We start from the raw sequence: 16359 nt of genomic DNA on the forward strand, positions 1-16359 counted from the left end.
TGGAGGTAGGAAAGGAAGCACAGATTTAATTTGCAGCCAAGAATATTTAGCCTGGACATGAAGAAAAGCTGTCCAAGGGTGAAGACAATGCAGCTATGGAGCAGGCTGCTAAAGGAGGTTGTGGCATCTTCAGCTGCGGATGTCTTGAAGGAGACACTAATTAAATTTTGTCAGGAGTGACAAAGGGGATTGGATTTAGCTGCACTGTATGTTTTGGGATCTTTCTACAACTCCCTGAACAAATGCCTTAAGAAAACTACTTTCTTTGATATGAATGGAGGACTCACCTCAGTTGACCCTTAAAGACAGAACAACACAGTCCCTTCCACAGAGTGACTGATCAAACCCCAGTCTCTCATTCAAAGAAAGAATGGTAGAACTCCTCCACAAGCTACAGAAGGCTGCAGGGCCATCTCAGACATCAAATCTGCCTTCCTGGCTGCTGGAGTTCATCGAGACAAATCCCACCTGAAGATAACCCTGTACAGGAAAAGAATTTCTGAGAGCAAAAGGGCTTTAGAAAAAGGTGCAGGAATAGAGAGTGGAGAGAGACAGCAGCTAAAAGCAGGGTGCAGATATTTAGTGGGTAAGAATCAACTTACCTGGAGACACACTGGATTCTCCATTGCCTGAAGTGTTTCGGTCAGAGAAAGAGCTTGGTGAGGGTTTGGTGCTGTGCCAGGTGCTTTCATTGGAGATATGAAGGTCAAGCTCTGTGATGAGCAGTAGAATTTTTGAAGCAGATCGGGCAGGACCAGAAACAATTCAAGTTATTTACTGCAGGAACGGCCTAGAAACAACATCCTTTAAAGAGATACACATTGCAAGCCATGCTTTTTTGCACCCAACAGTGAACGAGGCTCTCAGATTAAGTATGTTAAGGAGCTACACAGTGAATTTCTGAGTGCAAAAGAGAGAGAGATGGAGGATATGAAGCATAATTGCAGGTGGAGTTTGGGAGAAAGTAAATACCATTCGACTTGAAAAAATAATTTCACACGCTAGCAAACAAAAATGAAATTTATAAGGATTTTATTGGATTGGTAAAACGTAATAAAAAAGCATTTGTGATACTTCTTCTGCAAAGAAAAAAAGGCATCTGGCGATTTTGCATATTTATTTTCCCTTACAAAACATTAGAAAAGCATAACTGATAAAATAAGGATAACAACTGAAAGAGCAGAGCAAAGAGGAAAATACATCTCAATATAATTGGATAATGCATAATAAAAATACAGAAAACACATGCTTAAAACAGCTTTCATTCTCTTACAGTAAAAAGTCATTTTATGTGTTGAATAAAAAATATACGCTGGTTGCTCTGAAAATTGCAGTTTAGAAGAGGTAACTAGCTGAGAACAAAATATATATATCTCTATATATTTATAAATATAGAAAATGTGTATATGCTGTATCTGTCCTCAGAACAAACTGGAATACATGGTTTTCAATTCATGCACACAAGTTACCAGAGAAAAAACTTCATATATTACCTAGCAGACCGATCCTGTAAGGTGCTGATTGCATTTCCTGAGTGCCCTCAAAGCCCTGCTGAAGTAGTCAGTGAAGGAGACGAGCGGACTGATGGGTTCAGTGAGAAGGAAGGGTGCTCAGCATCTTATAGGACATGCACTCAGCAACCTGCAGGATTTGTGAAAACTTCCATGACAGAAGGATTGGGCCCCTCATGGGCTGGGGGGGATGCTTGTGCTCAGCAAGGGGGAAAAAAACTCTGTTTCCCCCGTGCTCAGGCAGATAGGAGACCAGTCCTAAAAGCTCAAGTAATGTTACCTCATTAGGATCTGAGGGCATGGAGTTTGCAGCAAGAAGGCATCCCTCACATCTAGGGAATGTCCCTCTCTTGCCCAGATACCCAGGCTAGTGATTCACATTTCAAAGGAAGATGCTTCCCATACCTCTGAGAGCCTCTGCTAATGCAGAACAAGAAGTGTGACCAGCCACGCTCCCCTCCCAGCTGCAACAACGGAAATGACACAAAACCTGCTTTGCCTCAAGGGCTAGAACAACTGCTACCATAAAGCTGAAATACCACCTTGCACCTGGCCTAATCATCTCCTGTGAATTAATACACAGCTAATAAACAACACCACCGGTGAACCCCAGGGCAGACAGGTCTGCAGTTAGCAGGGACAGCCAAAGCACAGAAGCAACACAGGGCAAAGACACCCCTAAGGCATGCCCTCCTTGCAGTCTGGGGGAGCTGAAGAGATCTCCATGGGCCATTTAGCAGGAGAATCAGGACTCCTGGTGTCATTTGACTGACTGGAAGATAGGCACCTAGAAGCTGCTCTCCAGACTTTGTGACAGTCCAAAATACAAGCTGTGGCTGGGGAAATTACAGGACTTTTAAGGAAGCTGAATTCTCATGAAGGCACGTCATGTCTAGCAAGATCAAGAGAAAGTCCAAGCATAACTTTGTTCTGCCTGTATCTCTACCAATACTTAGTTCAAATTCTCCAGAGGAAGAGCAGATAAGACAATCTGATAAGATTGAGACTTATAAGGAGATACACCCATGTACCTCCGTACTGAGCAGCTATCTACCAGACAAGGTGGTGTGTTAACCAAGACAATAAGCTTTACTTATCCCAATGGAGAACAGATGCTCAAAATTAACCATTTCTGTTCTATATCATTCCCATAATTTCCATCCCTGCTTGGTAACATGGTTATTTCTCTGCAGGTAATTAGAAAGGCACATAGTGAAGAGGGAGGAATATACTTTTTGTAAATGAAATTCAGTTAACTGCCTTCTCCTCATCTTGCTGGTTGTGCTATTTAGGTGCTTGTCAAGTGCTTAGCTACTTGGTCATCGGGCACATTAGAAATACTACATTTTAGATGGGTCGAGCAAAGAACTAAATCAGGCTCAGAGGACAAGGCAGAAAATGTCCCTTTGCCAGTAGGAATGGGCTTTCTTTCCATACAGAGCTGTCGTTGAGATATTGGCAGATGTAAAGAAGCGCCTCAGTTCTGTGTTTTCATTGGGTACCATCTCAACAAAGCTGAAACACAAACCACAACCTTTGGCTATGCTCTTATCTCATATAATCCCAAATGAAACATCAGCACAAAGACAGCCTACTCAGAGCAGGACTTCATCTCCTTCCCTGCACATCTTCATCACTGCACAGAAACCAATGGCTAATGGCAGACAGAAAGCACCTGTTTCTGGTGAAATACTTGCACTGCAGAGACAGAATCAAGCCCTCAGCTGGATGCACACTGGATATGGAGAGGAAAAGGTGGGCCTGGATTCAACTTCATTGGGAGGATTTCCTCACCCTAGACCTGCAGTAAAAAAAAACACATGCTACAGCAGCATGGCAAGCAGAGCAAACATTTGCAGAGGACATGCTGGGCTCTAGCTTAGGTGACTCTTAGGGTGGCTCTTCCTTATTGTTGATAAAGCAGCTGCCACCAGGAAGAATATAAAAGCAATAAGAAACAGTGAATGTCCATCTCTCTCTTATTTTGAAAACAAAGCACTTTCCTAAATGCAGGTCTTCTTCCCACCTTGAATTCATATTTGGAAAACTTCCCAGTATCAGAACTGGAAAGTACCATGATTGCATTTTCTAGTCCTAAAGCCTGTATGTGCTTTACAAGAGTTTCTAACTTTGTTTGAATTCAGTGCCCAAAACAAAACGGCTCTGGATCATAGAAAGACCAGATAAAGAAAAGCAATGAATTAAAAAAAAAAAAAAAAAAAAAAAAAAGACATCATGGAAGAGCACATGGTTCCAACCATCAAAGCTTCTGTACAACAAAATTAGCACAAAATACAGAAATGTAGCCACTGGAAAAAAAAATATTAAATTTGAGCAACTATGCCCTTAAGTTTTTACCATGTTTATTGTTTCCACCTCTCTTCTATCAGATGAAATAGGCCTGGCCAGTTCTTTTCCTATCCAAGCTGGCTTTGCTCGCTGGGCTGTCACAGTTCTGGCACAGACCCATGGAGACAGGACTTCCCACACCTCAGGGGAATGCTCAAGTGGGGATACTTTTCAAATATCAAACTATTCCTGTCCACCATACACTCTGCTTCCAAAAATACAACAAGCATCTCAGCCTTTAAACAAGTGGACTGAGCCTTTCAAGTTTCTTAACGATGTTTTAAACCCAGGGTAAGGAGGGATGGGAATACATTTTCCTACTTAGAGGAGATAATGAGGAAACCAACATTCCTGGATGTGGCATGCTGTGTAATCACAAAGCTGAGGTCTGTTGCTGAGCCTGTTCTGCCAGCCAGCCCCTGTGGGACAGAAATGGCAAGAAGGGTATTTCTGCACTGATGAACTTGGAATGAAACTAGGAGCAATAGATGGGAAGAAAAGACAGGTACACAACATGGAAATGACTTGCCTGGAGCAAGCACACAAGTAGGTTATATTTGCCATTTTTCTACCTATCTCCTCATTCCTTTAGCCTTGTTCCCAAAAACTAGTTTGGGAACTAACTGAGGGGAGGGGAGGAGGAGAAGCAATTTGAACAGGGCAGATGCTCCAGTTTAAACCACATCTTCCTAAAAGGAACTGAGGGTGGGGGCAGGGAAGATGGCTATTATTAATGTCCTTCCGTATATAGCAAAGCAGACATCCTGCATAATGGCAACACAATACATCAATAATAGCCCAAGAATAGCTTCCTACCGTTTTTTTCCCCTGACAGTTAGAAACATAAAGAGAAAAATCAAGCTGCTGAGATAAATAGCTGAGTCTCCACCCCCACCTCAAATTGCCTTGGCATATTTTAAGAGATAAATGGTTCTATGAGAAATTTAAATAGCTTTCTCTTTTCTTTTTTGGCAGCTGCAAGAACTGGGTCAGGTGTAGAAATTATTAATTTTGAAGCCTGAGAAACCCATGTTTGAAAGTAAGGGTTGGTTTTTTTTTTTTTTTTTTTCATTAAAAGCATCAACTTTCTTAGAAGTAGTTAGAAAAAATATATATATATCGTGCTTTTTTTTTTTTTTTAATAAAGTCAAACCCAAGATAATTAAGTAACAGTGCTAGCTGCAGAAAAGGGACAATCTGCATAACAGCGTAATGGACATTGAAAATATCCATAGTAGATTGTTAATTTTTTTTATGCACTGTGTACAGGGTTTGCACTTTCGTTCCTCATGATCAAATGCAGCACTGGGAATAGTGCCTGAAGAAGAAGGTTTGGGGGCATCATTCTGTAGTTTAACTCTAGAAGGCATCTCTTAAGAAAGAGGTGGGGGCTGTGGGGTGACCAGCACCGAGCACCCCCCCAAGTGCCAGTTCACTCAGCACCAGGTCTCAGGACCAGGAGCTGGGCTGCCCAGGGCTGTGTCAGCCAGAGCTCAGTGCTGGGGAATCTGGTACTGAACAAATCACTGCTGCCCCATTCCCACTCCTACTTTATGCTGATAACAGCAGTTACAGCATCACACAGAGAAGCCGAGCTAAAAGCCATCTTCCTCCTCCTGCCATATCTGGAAGGTTTCTTTGCAACCATAAAACCTCGGATCTTACAGAAAAGAATGCTGAAATCCTGTAGAAACTGCTCAGAGCGAGGAAATAGTGAAACATATACTCCCTCACAGGATGGGACACTAGTTAAGAGCTGTAAAAGGTTTGATTTTCCAGTCCTACAAAGACTCTGAGATGCTGTACAAAGCTGGCATGCAGCTGCTCCCTTTGCTGGTCAAAATCTCTTCTGTGTCCCAAATCAGGCAGATACATGAGAAGGTGGAGGACTCCCTTGGTCAGAGCTGCTGCACCTCTGCAGGGCTCACGGCTTGTGTTGTTCTTCCCTCAGTGACCAATCAAAAATTTAAAAGGTGACAAAGACACAGATGTAAATAGAACTGTGATGCCTAGAAAGCCAGAGCACAGATAGGATCAGAGACAGACTGTAATTACAGGCCCTGCTACTTATTACATAGGCCAGCAGTGTTACATGAGCCCTTCTGTGGAAACTTCCTGTGTAATTAATAAAGGAGAAACAAAATACTTTCGCAATCACTTTTCTAGATTTCACTGTGGGGGTCCAATCCTGCCATCCTGGATTAGCTCTAATCATAGTCAATCTTTCACTGCATAAACTGAAGGCATCTGTTCTGTCAAAGGTAAAAAAAAGAACAACACAAAACAAGCACCAAACCTCAGTGCAAATCTACACCGTTGCAATCAAGGAGGAAAGGAAATCGATCCTGAAAACTCCCCCAGATCGTAATCTGACAGTGTTTTCAAGGCATCTGGCAAAAAAAAGAAGAAAGAAGAATGCTATGAAATATTTAAAACCCTGCTTCTGTCAGGAATACGTGAGATGGGAAAGGTGAATCTGAAAAAGCGGCATTATTTGTAAGCTGAATCACCTTTTGCTTAGAGATGCCCTTGGCCCAACCAGAGCTGTTCTGAGGAAAAGCACCCCGCACTGATTGAACTTGGAAAAGTCAAGGCTGCACATGAGCAGGACCAAGGAGGCTGCCCTGCACACCACGGTTTGCAGCATGGGATGTCAAGGAGAAGGCAAACGAGAATGTTGATAATATAGTAAAATAGCTGAGCGTATGCAGACCTAACTGATCCTAATCTAAAGCTTCAATGAGATCTTCAGCAGAGGTGGGAAACAGGGCATCCCCAAGGAAGGATTTCTCTGAATGCCACTCTTCTTAACACTGAGCTTCTTACAAAAGAGGACAACCAAGGATGCAAAGCTGCCCTGTGTGCTCTGAGATGCTGCATCCACACCTGCATGCAGCACAGCTCCTGTGGAAACCATAGGAGACTCCAGGACCAGTGCTGGGCATACAAATGGGAACAGAGCGGTCCTGATAAGCTGAAACAAAAGGCACTTTGGAACAAAACTGGCACGGCCACAATCCCCACAGCACTTGTGTTAAGATAGCAAGGAAGAACCCATAGAACGCATTTATCAAAAGCCATTTTATGCAGATTTTTTTTCTCCTGAATATTTAAAACGTGGCGAATATTAAACTTCAGAGATTCTTAATACGTTCCAAAGCCCCACGGACCTTTGAAATGCTAGCTCATCAATATGCAACATCTAATCTTGTCAAAAAAAAAAAAAAAAAGGAAAAAGAAAAGCTATTCATCCTTTGCTTATAGAGGTTACAGAAAGAATCGCAAAGAAAAAAAAAAAAAAAAAACAAACCCCAAACAATCAAACTTCCAGCTTCTTATGCAATAGGTTAAATTCGCACTGGTTGGGAAAGTTTCACTTTCTGCAAGGAAGAGGGAAAGTGCCTGTACGTGCACTGCTGTTGGAAGCTGCTTCTGAAGTGTGAGGCTGAAACTGTGTAGCTGGATTACAGTAAGTAGTTTATTAAGAAACCAAGGCTTGTGGCTTTGCATCCTGTTTCAGGCAAATATACCCTCAGGATCCCCCCCCTCCAAAAGCCAGCAGACAGCACGCCACCTAAAAACCCATTCTTTTCCAAAACGCTGTGGTTAAAATGGCTTTGCTTGTTTATAAAGTTTAGTGTTTCGTATCGCTTGCATCTGACCTTCAGCAGAAAGAAAAGCTCAGTTAAATTGTGCAAATATGTACCAAATGGGAGCAAGGGAAAGCGGCCAAAAATGCTGCATGAGCTTTTGCAGGGCTGCAGCCTTTTAGGAGCACCAGCGAGATGAACTGGATGAGAGGCCAAATTGATTTAGGCTCCAGGCAGGGGCTTAAAACACCACAACATCCAAATTCACAAAGAAAATGTTCTGTTACTGCAACCCCAAATTTCCTGCGCACGAAAACACTGTTTTCTTTCATCTTTGGGAGATGCTCGTTCTGTAATCCGACATTTAGAAACGAACAAACAAACAGGAGTCAGCTGACAAAGGCTTCTTGCTGGTGAATGGAAGTAGGTCACTGAGTATTTTGCCTTTACAGTCTGGCTTAATATCGGTGTTGTACACAAAACAGAAATAAAACTGCACTGGAGACGGGGAGAGACTCTAATTTTGTCTTTTCTATGAAAATGAGCATTAGCATTCTGCATTAATGTGCAATGCCTCCCCAGCACCCGATATCTGGATAATTAAAAAAGCAGAATAAAGCGCAGAGCAAAGCACACACTAAATTAAACAACAAAAAGCCCTCACTGGTCAGCCTGTGTTTAAAGACATCTAAGTATGAGTAATCGGGCAAGGAGGAATTTTCCTGAAGGAACATAAAAGAAAATGAAAGCTCCGCATACAAGACCAAATAAAATCTTCTGTCTCTCACAAATGCAAATGCTGGCTGCCCTTTTTACACAAACATATTAAAGGAATAAAATTGGAGGAAAATTAAAAAAAAAAAAAAAGAACAACAGTAAAAGAAGAAAAAAAACTTAATAAATTCATTTTTGAAGAAAAAAATCTTTAAAAACAAACAAACTATCCTTCAAACAAATTTCTTCATGATACGATCCCTGCAATCATGTGGTTCTAAATTAGACGGTTAAATACGACTGAAAAAGTAAGGCACAATTTCACAATCATTTTAAAAGCAATAATTATAATCATTTTCTTTGATATCCATGTGGCAGGCCACTGATACTGTGGATGCATAAAACTACTTGACTAAAGATCTGGAAAAGTTTTTCCAGCTGCCATCTAAGCCTTGCAATACCTCTGTGCAGTAAGTAACAAATCATGTCCACGGCAAGGAGTGCACACTGAGCGAATGGAAAAAGAGGGTAAGATTGCCACTTGTGGCAGAGGGAGGGCAGAGGCAAAAAAGGGACCCCACGTGTCATCTTCCCAGCAAGAGATGCTGACCCCTGGAAAGCAGTACCTAAAGGGGGGCTGTAAGAAAGAAGGGGATGAACTCGTTGGCAGGGTCTGCTGTGATTGGGGAAATGGTTTCAAACTATAAGAAGAGAGATTTAGACTGGAAGAAGTGTTCTACACTGAGGGGTGGTGAGGCACTGGCACAGGTTGCCCAGAGAAGTGGTGGTGCCCCATTCCTGGAGACACTCAAGGTCAGGCTGGATGGGGCTCTGAGCACCTGATGGAGCTGTGGGTGCCTCCGTTCAGTGCAGGGAGTTGGACCAGGTGGCCTTTGAGAGTTCCTTCCAACTCAAACAGTTCTATGAGTCTATGAAATGTAAAGGTAATGCCATCCTGGGGCTTCTGTCTCTTTCCTCATTTTTTAAAAGATCATCTAGTCATGATGAGAAATGTGGACAAGCAGTAAACCAGAAAGAAAGCTTGAGCTGAGCACTCTTGATACCAGTGATCAATTCACGGGTAGTTGCCTATACACATAATACGAAGCCAAAAGAATTATATCATGGAATCATGGAGTGTCTTGGGTTGGAAGGGACCTCAAAGATCACCTCGTTCCAACCCCTTGTCATGCACAAGGCTGCCAGCTGCTAGATCAAGCACACACAGTCACAGAACAGCTCGGAGACCAGGAGCACACAGCCAGGAGAAAAGCCCAGTGGGTCTGAGCAGCAGTACTTAATAATACAGTCTAAATAATTGTGCTCAGTTGTAGCACCACAAACACGTTGCATGTGCATGTGAGTGCACACACCAGAGTGGTCTGCAAGTGTTTGAGCGTAGTGTTTTCACATCCCAGCAGAGAACTTGCAGGATGAAAGGAGAGCCGTTCCCTAAGGTCCACCAGGAAACCTACTGAGGTTGTGGTTTTCTCTTGGCCTCCTAGATGCCAATCGAACATTATAATTTCATGAGCATTAAGTCTTTTCTCTCTTGCAATACTCAGAAGCACCGAATGCCAGATAGGCAACCGACTGCTGCAAATTCAGACTTGAAGTGTTGAGGAAGACAGGTAATGTTTCTAGAAATGTCTAAGGAGAAATGCCATCCCCAAACCCAGAAGGGTGACAAAGTTCAGTAAGTATCTTTTGATCTTCACGGCGGTTGCCATAATGTGCTTTTTTCCCCCCAGTAATTATAAAGAAAAAAACTGCAGTTGCCACAGCAAAGTCCCAGGCAGTTCCCGCAGCCACACTACGGCTTTAAGAGGAGAAAGAAAAACGAACCCAACAGAAGTAACACTGTTATTTTAAGAAGAGTCACATTATTTGGATTGTTCTGGCAAAGGAAACAGTGACTTCAAAGTTAGCACAGTTAGTCAAAAACAGGGGAAAAATATCTTGTGAGAAGTTTAAAAGCTTTTTTTTTTTTTTTTTTTAATTTCACCAGGCCTAACATTGAACCATTTTCCAAGAACATGTGCTTTTTTTTTTTTAATAAATTTTTATCCAAAACAGTTTTCAAAATCATCACAGAAACTTTAATTGACCAGCAGAAGAAACCCAAGAAGGAAAAAAGAATTGAGAAAGGAGACAAAGATTTTTGAGAAATGAAAATATTTGTCAACAATTCTGAAATCTATTTAGATAAAAACTGAATAAGGTTTCAATTATAACAGCAAGAAATACCGCTGTGGATAACACTGCAAAGAGAGAATTTCTCATTAAAAAGAAGGCCCTTCCAACATCACATGATTTAGTGTAAAAATTGGGACCAGCTCAAACTGGAAATAGTGTTCTCCAGCTTTCCAGCCTCCAGATAGTACTGAGTAGTTCCTGCCATCCTTTGGCAACAAACCCTCTGATACCATCACTAGTGTTTTCGATTGGGAATTGCACCACAAGATTCTTCCCCACATCTCTGCTAGCTCTGATTTACAGGACTGAAATGTATGGCAAGTGTAGGCAACACAGCTCTGTGAAGAAATATCAAATCAATGTGATGAACCAACTGCAGGAATCAGACATCAATAACAAAACAGTTCAAAATTCAATTCCTTTCTGAGCTGTTCATCCAAGGCACTAAGTGTCTAGCATGGTTACCAAAGGAAGGCAACCGTGGACCTTCTCTGGGGTCCTATTATCCCTCATCTGCTGGACTACTTCAAAATCAAAAGCAACGTTCCCCTAAAACCAGCATTTATCAGACCTAGGCTAGGCTTTGCTGACCACAGTCTGGCAGGAGCTGGAGCGGGTTCAAAGAGATTTCAGCATGACTTGTTGCATATTCCCTTCAACCACCACCAATTCTTCAAAACACAACTTTTCCTCATTCTTCTCAGGCACACTTTGCTGATAGGCAGGAAATCAATGTAAGGCCCACATCCCAGGGAAGTTTTGCACCTGCCATCAGGCTGAACACCTTATATAGAGTCCACTCTGATGAATACTTTGCTACTTTCACACCTCTGTGATTAAGTCATTACCCAAGTGTTTTGCAGTTGTGATAAAAATCCAAGAATTAATATATTTAAAAAACCCAACAAAATTAAAGGTGCATTATCTGATAAGCTAAAGCAACGGTGTTGCTTTCTGTTTTTAAAAGCAACGCTCAGGCAATGATTAAAATAAGTGACAATAAAACCATCACATTCATAAAATTGTAGTGTTAGCCTTGGGGATGTGCATAAGGATTGGGCTGTAACCAAGGCAACCCAAGCTTTGGGAGAAACTTTAAGCAGACATTTAAAGCCATGGTTCAAAGACAGTAAATCTGGCTGTGGGGCTATTTGTGACATATGGAAAGTGCCACAGCCACCCCATGCCAAGCACTGATCTTGTAACAACGCACCCTCCCAGTGTCCAGATGTTACTTTCGATCTCCTGCTGTTTGCATTCCTGCATAAAGGTGACACAGGAGCTGTACCACACGTTCAAGTGAGTTTAGCATAAATTTGACTGTGGTCCCATCCTACCCAGCTCCAATTTATCTGATGGAGTGATGCAGAGTCAGTCTGGCATTAACAACTGCAGACCCATAGCTTATAACACACCATGCAATGGCTTTAAGCCTATACTTAAACAATCCCCACGGGCTTAAGCATTTTGCTAAATTAGAACCTGATTCCTGGACCCTTCTGTGCCCTGTCTGGCCACACAAATCACAGGATCAGACCCCAGTTGCCAACAAATGCTCAAAGAGGCCAAAGCAGCACAAGCAAAAACTCTGCAGACTCAAACAGAGGTGTCTGTGTGATCTTCCAATTCTTTCTGAAAACAGTCTAGACTTTACCACAGGCACAAATGAAGTGATATGTATATATATATATGTGTTTTTTTTTTATGGCTAACATGTGCACCTTAAAAAGATAAGGTCTCTTTGGCAAAAACCTCCTTCTTGGAACAGATAAATGAGGTTGTATTGCAAAATGTGATAAATATTGTGATGCAGGAATATCCCAGTGGTTCTTACTGCAGTGCAACTAAGATAAGTCCACCAGCATTATCTAGTCAAATCCTGAAGCATCAGAGGGGAGCTTTCCATGAACAGGTGGGTGATGAGAGCCTCTGTGTTACCTGCATACATATATATGTACATATACATATATGCACTGTCTTCCAAATATATTTACAGCAATTTTAGAAGCCAAAACAACTTGCATAACAGAAAACAAAGAGAATTGTTTTAGACGCTTAATCTTTCCAGGCAGATGGCTTTGGTGTTTCAGGGGTGAAAACAAAAGCACGATAGTATCCTTGCCCAGATACGTCAGGTCCAGAAATTAGCCACAGTACCTCAAGCAATAATACGACTCAATCTTTGACAACGACTTTTCATCCATTGGGTATTTAATGTGCGAAAAGTTTGGCTCTCACCTCCCTGCACACCAGCCCAGCTCACCACAGCACCCTAATAACACAGATTGAGATCTACACCTCCTGGCTGGCCCTTTGCTTTGAAATGGGCTGGAATCCCAAACCTACATACCAGCAAACTTTTCTGGAAGGAGAAAACAAAACTCCAAAATCAGGAGTTTGGGCCAATCTTTGACTAGTTTAATTCTCACAGCATCTCTGGGAAGTTGTAAAGAAACTTTCTCATGTAAAGGACAAGAAGCCATACAACTTTCCCAATTCCAACCTACACCATGACCATGGAAAGCCCAAGGGCTCTGGACTTCAGTCCTCCTGATTCTAGGCCACATTCTGCAGGCAGATACATAACCTTGTTTCCATCACTTACCCCAGTGGTATTCATGAGAGTCTCATCAGCCACCCGATTTAACACTAACGAGAACAAAGTTCAGAGCTGCCTGATGAATGGCTTCTCGTATGCTTGGATGCATCAGGTGGTCCGCTGTGACTGCAGAGATGTAAAACTGGCAGCGTTAGCAACCCTAGCTCTGAACTCCAGTGTTCCTGTAGGGTTAATTCAAATTGGATTCGCTCACTAGATGCAAGAGTTTTTGACTGCTGTGTGAAGGGGCTGCCTGTAAAAAGCGAGCTCAGAAGAATCTTACGTGCCACGGTTCAGGGAGCAGGAGCCCAGATGGAATCTGGCAGGAGTCGCCCTGCAAAAAAGTCTGTTTATGTCTGAGGCAGTAAAATTCTTGAAGGCTAGGGCAGAAATCTAGTATAAAAAGGCAAACTGCTTCAGTACAGCCGCTATGGTGGAGAACGATTTCTTTTGCTTAATGATGCCACCCTTCCACAAAGAAGGATTCATTTTGAGCTGTGAATTTTGGGAATCTTCCCTGACACCGAAGGAGTTTGCCAAAATACAAACCATGTGAGGAACAGAGGTTTCAGATTGGTATTTCTGTATTTGAATTTACTGTATACAGCTAAAGCTATTACAGTTCACAGTGCTCTTCCATAGAGGTTAGTGCTAAACTGAAAGGAACCGCACCATTTTCAGAAGCTGCAGTGACCATTTCAGTTTTTCTTTGTCTCCTATCAGTCCAGCTCATCTAACCTCCTTTTCTTTTCCTCCAGCATTCAAATAATTGTATCAGGTTTCTGTTATAGAGACTGAAGATGAAAGCACCACATTTTCATTGTTTTTCAGTGGGGCACATGAAAAAATTCTCCTAATACTGTTGAAAAGTGCCAGTTTGTCACTAATACGGTCAATCAGTCCGCAACTGTTTCAGTTCTGCTTCTTAATTTGTTAAGTGCAAAGAAAGGTATTCTCTTTGATTACATCTGCAAATAAGATATTAATGTCAATTCAGTGATACGAAAATTACTCCCTCACTATGTAATTTGCACCTTAGTTATTATGGGTTTCATGAACAAGAATATTATAGCTGCTCAGAGTGAGCCATGAATTTATAATTTATTTTTTTAATTAGCAAAATGAAAAAAAAAAAAAAAAAAGGCCTATGAACACCAACATGACAAAAAGAAAGGTTATCTCTGCCCAGCTTTTTATTTACCTTGGCACATCTATTACCTCTGGACAGAAGATGAAAGTGCTGCTCCTGGCCCAGCACTCTTCTGCAATGACATTTCACCAGAGAGGAGTAATAAGTGGCTGGGATGAAAATGAAAGAAAAAAAAATCATTTGCTTTTTGGGATGGCACAGAGAAGGGTTTAACACCTTCTTCAGCTTTATGACAAAAACTGAACAACTGCATGGTTCTTTTGCCGTTGTTGGAATAAGATACCTTTTCCAATAGGAGCTCCAGATCATGTGTGTTAACTTCAGAGAGATGTCTATCCCTGCTTCAGTTCCTGTTACAGCTGAAGGAAAATCCTCCCATTTCAATAAACAATCGAACAAGACTCCAGTGATTAAATATCTACCCAGAAACCAGCACAGCCATTGGTCCCACTATTGTGAGTGGCATAAGATTTTTTTGAGCATCGCATTGCACTGCAGTTCAATGTAGTCTTTTTTCTCTATTATTTATTTAACCACTGGGATTTTTAAAGAGAGTTTCTAGCCCCAGATCCTTAAAAGACCTTCTCAGCAGACATGATTGGCTTATACCTCTACTAAATCAAAAGCACATTGTGTGTGTGTGTGTGTGCAAGCTCACATCTTTCTGTGATTGAGCAATCATATACTGTGAATTGGAAGCATCACTACTGAATAAGTTTATGCAATAGCAAAAATATAATTCCATAAAAAAAAAGAGAAAAAAAAAACAAAAAACCACCTATAGAACTGGAAGGGAATGGAGACAAGTAAGGACCTAAGAAGAAACGCATAGACAACAAATCTGTGTCCCAAAAAGCTCAAGGTCACATCTACACCCTTAGGTGCAGTACTGTCAAAGTTGTGCTGTTTGAGTTGTAATGAGGAGTGCTAGTTCTGCTCTCACACTGGCTTCACACACTCTGTGACAGTGGAGCTACTTCTGCTGGTGATCCATTAAAACCAAAGAGAAGATCCCCATAGATGATTAGATTTCCAAAATAACTTGGAAAAAGGAACTAGCTCAGCCACATTTCACCAGTTCAGCCCTTCTTCCACAGGCAGATAACTTAGCAGCTGGTGGTCTGACTCGCCACCCTCTGGAAGACTCATGCCTAAGTTAGGTGCCTGTTGCTGGCAGTCTGAACATGGCCACAGAACCGCCCTCTTGCTCCAAGGCCTTCCAGTTTTACTTTTTTTAAAACAAACAAACAAACAAAGATTCAGGCCCTAGGCTGGAAAGAAATCATGCAAAGCTTGTGCAATTCCCCCAGCAGGCATCCTGGGGAGGGTCACAGTTGGTACTCAGAGATCAGTGCTGGCCTTGGCGGTCAGAGCCTGGATCCGAGCTGAGTTGCAGGTCTTGCAAAGGATGTGCCCATCCAGAGGGTAACAGCCCTGATTGTCCCCCTCAGACAGGAGGCCGCCACAGTCCTAGGAAACCAGCAAACAGAGCAAAATAAGAAATACGAACCACATTACCTGAAGAATCTATTAGACAAAGCAGCTCTCCTTACTCTCCACCTTGTAACAGGATCCAGCCTGAGTCAGCGCAAAGCATGAAGCTGAGGCATGTGATGACTTTCACGATTAAGACATTTCTTGATAAGAGACAATGCTGCAGACAAGATGGGTTCCCAAGCTGTCTGCTGAATTTAATCCAATTGAAAATAAAAGGAGATTACTCCCTTCACATTTCTGAGGAAGGAAAGGTCTTTAGCACTGGAGAAAGCATCAAGCTTAACCACATATTTATTAATGCAAAAAAAGATAAAAAGGAAGTATCCCTGGAAAGGAAGTTTGGTACTAATATCTAACTACAGGTAATCTCCTTTAGATGAGTTGATGCCACAAAGCTGCAATATCCTTTTCTCAGGGGTGACCGCTAAGCAAACTCCCTGCCTGTCACCCATGAACAGAACTGTCACCTGTGTTTGTACTGCAGATGGTGCAAAAGGCTGTGGCTGAAGGAGGATATCACTGAGACAGGAAGAGTGGAAATCTCACTATAAGGCCCCAAAACCTGCCCCGGACACCTCAGCCTCATGTAGAGCCAAGTATAGCTGCTGGAACATTGGGAATTACTCCTCCCTGTGTGATCAGACAATCATTTGGGAACAAACTGCTGATGGAGCTGCATTGAGAAGATTACAGCTTGCTTAGTGGTCATGTCTCTTTGCCATAAATCTCTGTTTGTAAGTACAGCTGGTAAGG

General features: G+C 42.1%; 1 protein-coding gene across 19 annotated transcripts in view; it reads right to left on the bottom strand.

Moving 5' to 3' along the window:
* Positions 1 to 1012: 1012 nt before the first annotated feature.
* Positions 1013 to 16359, bottom strand: part of LPP (LIM domain containing preferred translocation partner in lipoma) — a 321563-nt gene continuing 306216 nt past the window's right edge. For all 19 annotated transcript variants that reach the window (XM_031603428.2, XM_090147412.1, XM_031603427.2 and 16 more), the window contains one exon: positions 1013 to 15579. In XM_031603428.2, the coding sequence (XP_031459288.2) occupies positions 15451 to 15579 (129 nt within the window). In that variant the 3' untranslated portion in view covers positions 1013 to 15450. The remainder of the gene's footprint in view (positions 15580 to 16359) is intronic.

This window comes from Phasianus colchicus, chromosome 10 (genome assembly GCF_987193195.1).
Source record: "Phasianus colchicus chromosome 10, bPhaCol1.hap1.1, whole genome shotgun sequence".
Taxonomy (NCBI): Eukaryota; Metazoa; Chordata; class Aves; order Galliformes; family Phasianidae; genus Phasianus; species Phasianus colchicus.